At 44.3% G+C, this 7,331-nt stretch overlaps 1 protein-coding gene across 1 annotated transcript in view; it reads right to left on the reverse strand.

The window, feature by feature from the left end:
* The window catches only part of TMEM181 (transmembrane protein 181), a 26,872-nt gene extending 24,776 nt beyond the window's left edge, over positions 1-2,096 (reverse strand). Inside the window, exons 1-2 of the mRNA XM_026844547.1 lie at positions 2,008-2,096; positions 84-563 (exon numbers count right to left, since the gene is read on the reverse strand). Of these exons, the coding sequence (XP_026700348.1) occupies positions 84-563; positions 2,008-2,096 (569 nt within the window). The remainder of the gene's footprint in view (positions 1-83; positions 564-2,007) is intronic.
* Positions 2,097-7,331: the final 5,235 nt, after the last annotated feature.

The following is a 7,331-nucleotide window of genomic DNA, read 5'->3' on the forward strand; positions in this document are numbered from 1 at the left end:
GGGGGCGAGCTGGGCGGCTGGCGGCCCTGGCTTGGAGCAGTCGCGGCGGCCTGAGGGGCGAACCGCCGCCTCCCGCGCCGTACTGCAAGCCGCAACGGCCGCTGCGGGAGCCGGCAGCGAGCCCGGGGCCCGTTCCTCCCTGCTGAGCACTGCGAGATCGAAAGACACCGTTCTCTCGGGGCGACAGCAGCATTCTCCGTATTTCCAGCCCTTTTTCGGCTTGTGTTGCTGTAGTAGCAGCCACATTCATCAGAGAGAAATTTAAGCTCACGAACAGAAGACACCTCGGACAGAGAGGTGTTTCTGAATCCCATCCAAACCCATCCGGTTTAGGCGGGAGGACTGACGTGACTGATCCACGCCGAACATGTGCACGTTCAGTGCCCATTAGAGCAGGCTCCCGGTTTGCAAACAGTATTTTTCCCAACCCGATCAAATGGCGCAATGGCTTTTTCAGTGGGGTGCAAATGCCGGCTCTGCAGTCACCTGCATGCGGCGTTGTGGTATTCGGGAGATGTGATTGATGTATCACGTTCACAGAGAATTCCACCAGCTCGCAAGCGCTAGAAAGTAAAACCTAGGAGTCAGCTACTACTTTAAATACACTACTTAATAAAAATCTCCAGATCAAACCTAACACTATTTTATTCTTCCACAAATGTTGAGATAAAGTTGGATTTTGTCCTGCTTTCCTTTTAAACGTTCTGAGACTGGGCAACAAAGATTGTCAACCCATCTATTGCATAGCGATGATGAAAACTAGGCAGTTTTAGGGATTTTGCCAAGTTCTATTTTGTATTCATTTCTGGTAGCTCTAATATTTGCTTATAGAAAGCCATCCCTGCAATTACTTAAACATGAGGGGATACCTGGTGTCTAGTCTAGTATAAAATTCAGCCTAACTTCCTGGCTTTGGTGTTTGTCATATGCATAAGGTAGAGCCATCTCAGGATGACCCCAAGAATGTTTAGCTAGATCGGTCAATATATAATCTAAAAATTATCTCTTCCAACAGTCAAATACTTTCATTAAAAGCATACTTAGATGATACAGTGGTTTTACTGCAATTACTTTTTGAAGGTACTTAATGTTAATAACATTATTCATTTCATTCAATTGCCCTTTGGATAATTCATGTCATTACTCATGACCTGTGGGACCTGGAATGTCTCTTGCGTAACACCACTAAACCCAAAAGAAACATGCTGGGAATTAGTTCAGTCACTGATACTGGTATTTATCCCATCAGTTACATCTGTGATTTACAGCACTGATGATTATTTAGTAATGTCATAACAAGGCTGTCTTGAGAAATGCATAATACCAAGTGATGATTTTAAATCAACAATCACTACCGTAGGGCAGAAAATAAAGCTTTGAGTAATCAGGACAACCTAACAAACTATATTTGCTCAGAACAAGATAGCACTGCTGAGCCAAAATTTGAAGTCGTTAGGTCACAGGTGACTATGACATGTGTTGTGTAGCTCTCAGCACACTTCAGGCTTCTCCAACAAGTTCTCCCTGGCCAGAAAATGACGGAACAGTGCTTACAGCACCTGTGACCATTTCCAGCATTTTGGGAAGTACAGTTGCAGAGTAATAACTCTGTGTGCACATCTGAGCCGTTTGGATGACTGCTCCAATCCCTCTGGCACTTGAAGTGTCTCACTAACGTGATTGAATTTATTATCCTCAAAACAAAAATACATTCTTTTCATTGAACAGGTAGGAAAATGAAGCACAGAGAGACTTAGTCTTGCCAGAAGTCACTTGGAGAACAGTGTGGATGGCAAAGCTTGAAATCTAGCTCACTTCAATTAGCCACAGGACCACATTCCTCTTTGCCATCTACCGACTTTCAAAGGGTTGCAAATACATTGTAAACACATATGTTGCACCCTGTAAGTTTTGTGAAAATAATGGCACCAAGTTTGCAAACTAAACCCTCAGAGGGAAGGCACTGTGAAACCCCTCTCCATCCACAGAGACAGAGTCTCACTTTACCTTTGCTCCTTGCAAGAAGGTGCCTCATTCAGTGCCTTGTCTGACCTATTCTCGGGTGAAATAGTGCAAGAAGCTAGTGTCTGCCTCATCTATTGTAGGAACTGGACAGTGTATGGTGAATAAGGTTTGCAAGAAGAAGCAAGCTGATCCATGAATAAGCAGGCTGCATACTAGCTCAGCCAGGATTCCACTTACACTAACCACCTTAACATTAACGCTATGCTTTCATGACCAGTTTATACTTTCGTGGCTCATACCTAGAGTTTTAGTGACAAAAGGTGAAATCCAGTCTCTGTAGCTCTTTGATTTTTGCCAGCACAGATGATTGTGCAGTAGAGTGGTGAATCAAATAATGGTAATTACCTGAGTTAAAAGTCACTCAGGAAAAAAAAATGGTGTTCTACTGGATTGGTCGCTCAGTCACTGTGCAGCTACAGGCATATGGGCAGATGAGGAAGAGAGCAGATATGTGTGGCTAGGGAAAGGAGAACTAGGATGGCTTCTTCCAGCCACAGAGCCAGCTTACAGCAGCTTAAAGCAATCACGAAGCTACAGTGTTAGTCTCCTCCTCCCCCTACCTTCTAGTCCTAGCTGTGTACTTCACATTGGGGTCATTTGGCTTCTTCTCCCAGTTGCCAGTGAGCCCTGGAAGAACAAGAGAGGGGCACCAGTTGTGGCTTGAAGCAGTCACTGAAGATCATGTCCGGGTCTAGGCTGGAAGCAGCATGAACCTTCAGGTATCTGATGGCAGTTCTCCAGCAAGGTCTTGCTGATCCCACTGGCCTCTCACAGACTTGCCCTTTGAGCACTTGGGAAAGATTTTACAAAGGTAGGAAAAAGCATATCCTTACCACAACAGACCTCTGGCAAACTTCAAGTCTCTTCTCTGAGGCATGCAGGCACTAGTTTCTCTAAGGAGAAATGAACAGCATCTCTTTATTGCTGAGTCAAATGACGTGCTATTCTCTGGTCTTTTTGCCAAAGGAGCAGAACCACTCTGAATGAACTTTTCCCACATGTTTTGAAGATTAGTTATGTTTCAATGAACTGGAAACACTAATAGGAGATGTTGAGGAATTAAGAAAGTGGTACTGTCTACCTCTTCTGTTACCCATATAAGTAACATCAAGCATTAATTAGAGCTGCAAGTTAAATAATACATTTCACTATGCCCTATATAGAGTCTTTTCTTTTTGATGTACAAAATGTCATATTATTGCAGGATAGGACATTAAAATGTATCCCTTATTTAAAGCAGAGTGGATTGTAGGTAATTTGTCTTAATCTCTGGGTTTATTACTAAATTCAGTGCCAGCGCTGTGCTTCCCTGTATAAGCTGACTGACCAGTGGAATACGTTCATTAACCTAGAAATTGATTTTTCAAGCATACCAAGTTGTTACTTACAGTTAGGTGATTCTGATGACAGACCAAAGTCTGGTCACCCTCCTGCTTTCTCCTCTCTACCAGGCAGGCCCTTTAATTGGTTGCTTTCCTATCAAAATATTGTCAGCATGTTGACCTCCTTGACATTAGCTATGGGATAGAATTATGAAACTTCCACTGAAATAACTGTCAGCTGATGGAGAGGCCTGGTGTCTCTAGTAGGCTTTGTATATCTCACTGACATGTCAAAGAAATAAAAATGTAGATGTTTTAGTAATGTTGGTATTAAACTCTTTTTGTACAAACAGTTCACTTCCTAGTATGATGGAGGGAGCCGTCGACCACCAGTCCTCCATCAGCTCTTCCTGCCCTGCCATTCCAGCCAGGAGGCACGTGAGGGGAGGAAGGAACATATTGGAGTGGGAGGGAGACACACTGTTCATTCAGGTTGCTTATTTGGAGCAATTTTTCAGGGGTATAAATCAAAACAATCTTGAAGTTGCTGTAATAAATCTGATACGCTTTGTGGCAGTCCCCAGGACTGATGTGAGAACGTAACAATTCTCCTTCTGTCTTCTCTGAGCTTATCTACAGCACCAAACATCTCCTGGTGTACCACAGAGTAATCTTAGGTGTACTAAGTCCAGACCAACCTTCTGTTGGGTTTACCAATGAGGTTACTTAATATCGCACCCATTAGTCTGTAATTATACAGTCTCTTTTACAAGCATCCCATAAAGTGCCATGTTTGCCTAAGGAACTGTTAACCTAGAGAGGTGGCATTAATCAGCGTGCTGAGCTATGGCTAACCTTGCTCTCTCCATCTCTCGCAGAGGGCTGGGTGAATGAGCACTTCTCGTGGGGAAATGCACCAGGAGGCACAACATAGAGACTATTCTGCTCTGTTGGGCAGAACAACATCACTAACATGGATACCCCTTCATCTCTATAGTGTGGATGAGTGTCCTGGGGCTCTACAGAGTGAGCATGGCAGAGCTTGAGATGGATGAGGAAGCCGTCACCCTTAGTTGCCACCCCTACCCACAGAACAGGCTGCTCACAGACAGCTGCTGAACCATATGTTCAAGAGCACCATGCTTCAAAGGAAACCATTACCAAAAGATGCTACCAAACTGGGACAGCCCAAGAGCTGAATCAGAAATGACTTGGCCATCCGTGCAGGGAGAGTGCAGTTACTTGGGATAACAGCTGCATCAGCTGTCTCTGAGCTAGGTCATCCCCTTGCACTCAATGCCCTGTCACTGAGAATGAGCACATACCAGCACAGCATCCAACAAGCACTCCTGAATCAAGAAAAGCTATTTCTCTGCCAGTCACAGAGGGGACTGCTTGGTGTTTTTCCATTTCTGAATCGGCTCTGCTCCAAAGCTTTCCAGTTTTGAGTTTTCCTGTTGGCACTCAGAGAGTGAGACTGCAGCAGCTTTTTTTTTTTTTTCCTAGAAAATACTGATTACTTAAAAACATGAGTTTTCATGGGCTCCCCTCTCCACCCTCTCCTTTCATACCACTTAATGGACTAGGCTGCTCTGCTTCCGAAGAGGTGATGGAAACATCAGCTGATGGCCTAATGCCTTTGCTCAACCAGTGGGAGGGGAGAGTTAAGGCTGGTGGTGCTAGATAGCCTTACATTTGTGAATACAGTGTGTGAGAGGAAAAAAACATGCTTTTATATGGTTTTACCATCTCTTCATTTTGTTAGACTGGTATAAGATACTATTTGCTTTTGGTAACCTGATTATTTTAGAGAACCTCCTTGGTTTGAAGTAAAGACAAGCTACACAGCATTTCCTTGGTCCAATTTCCAATAAGTATCTCCATGACATCCCTGAGTGTGCTCATTTATAACCTGACTAAACGTATTGAATACAATAGAGAGGATGAAGTATCTAATTCTCCTTCCCACGAGTGTGGCTGTAAGAAGAATGCATGCTAGCATCAAGAAACTCTCCTCCTTACCAGGAATTTAAAAAGCAGCTGCCATTGCTACATCCATCCATAACACTGAAGGGAAATGCTCACCAGAACAGCAGGTATACAGTGACAGTAACAGTAAACTTATTTTATGCCAGATCACTTGGGTTAAGGTCTTGGGAATGCAGAGAAGTACTACCATGACTTTTAAGTCACAAAATGTTATCTCCTCGCCAAAAGCCCAATATTACTCCATTTAATTCTAGGCGACTTGCAGCTGATGCCTCTTGGGGATACTCTCACTGAAGAAAGGACAATCTAGCGCTAATGCTACAAGCTCATTTGATTCAGTGGAGTAGCATCTTCTCTCTTCAATACAGAAAATCCCTCCATGCACACTTTAAGTCATAAAAATGAGTTAGTAACAATTTAACTTGGAAAGCTAGAGTTTCTTCTGGAAACAAAGCTGAACAAACGCCTCTCCCAGGACCTCTTGTTTGTTAATTCAAAGCTTATGTCTCTCCTCTTTCTCCATTCTAGTGCCAATATTCATTATCGCACTGCCAGATGCACACAGGTACATTTCCATCACCCCTTATCACCTCCCATGGCTTCTCACACCATGCTTAGGCACAAGGAGCCACTGTTCTGGCAGGAAGAACCATGGTTATGTTAAACTCTGCCAAGCTGTCAGGCAGTGTTTCCAAACTCTGTGATGCTCTGTAGTCTTTGCTGTTGTGAACAATGAGGTGAATTCAATCTAACGGACCACCTGCCCCTTCACTGGGAAAAACAGACATGGCGTACTGAAGCCAAATGATCTACGCAGAAGAACTGGGGCACTGTGCACAGACAGAAGTATTTATGCTCACATTCATAGTAAAATAGAGCTGGAAGAGACCTCACTAAGTACCTAATCTTTCCTTCTGTCTCAAGAGAGCATCTGCAAGATCTGTGTCTTTCTTGGCACGTGTTTGTAAAAAGTTTTAAAGACCTCCAATAATGGAGATGCTACAATCTCCCTGGATAATCCTTTCTATAGTGTTTTACCATCCTTCCTGTTCAGAAGTTTTTTCTTAATGTCTAATATGAGCTCCTATTGCTTCAATTAATATTACTGTGTAATCTTTTGTCCAAGATGAATATTGTTTCCCTTTACAGAAATTCCTATTCCTCCAACTTGGACATTTCTCCTTTTGGGGGAGCAACCCCAAGTTTTCCTCTCAGCTACATTTTCTAGGCTTCTGATTATCTATCTCTCTGTCCTCATGCTCTCTTCCACTGGCAGGCCCTTGAAGTGTGGTGCCCAGAACTGGACACAGCTCCGGCTAAGGCCTGAAGTGGTGACTAAAGTAGATGGTCTAATTCTCACATCTTATGAACCATACTTCTGCCGTACACCCCAAATTATTTTACCTTTTTCACATGTATAAGACAATGTCATTGTTGAAAGAGGTTGTTTTGTAAAGCATTACCATTCCCACACCCTTTTTTACAATAATGTTTTGTACCTGTTAGCTCCCCAGCCTGTATTTGTGTGACTGAATAGCATTCATTCTCTGTGTAGTTCCTGGCATTCGTTTCTCCAGACGGTCATTCTTTTATTTCAGACCCTTTCTTTTAATTTACAACCCAGCCTTCCAACGGCCTTGGAATCTTTCCTTAGCCTTGTGTAGTCTCAAAACATTAATACTCTCCAGCCATCACTGGTCATTCATGGAAACAGAAGATGTGGAGACAAGGCACAGAAGCAGCATGGGCGTAGCCTACGGGGTACATCGCCCCTTCGCCCACCACCCCGCTTTCCTGGCCAGCTCTGTCACTCTTCCAGGATTGTTTCGCGGCCGCTTTACGCCACGCTCCCCCTTGCTACGGCCGTGGGAAAGGCGCAGCGCAGAGGCACGCAAATGGCGATCGCCTTTATGGCGGCGTGAGGACATGAACACCCGAGGGCCCGAACGGAGCCGCTGCCCCACCGCGTCCCCCCGGGCAGACCGGGCAGTCCCG

Source organism: Athene cunicularia (assembly GCF_003259725.1).
Source record: "Athene cunicularia isolate RWA chromosome 3 unlocalized genomic scaffold, athCun1 chr3_part1, whole genome shotgun sequence".
Taxonomy (NCBI): domain Eukaryota; kingdom Metazoa; phylum Chordata; class Aves; order Strigiformes; family Strigidae; genus Athene; species Athene cunicularia.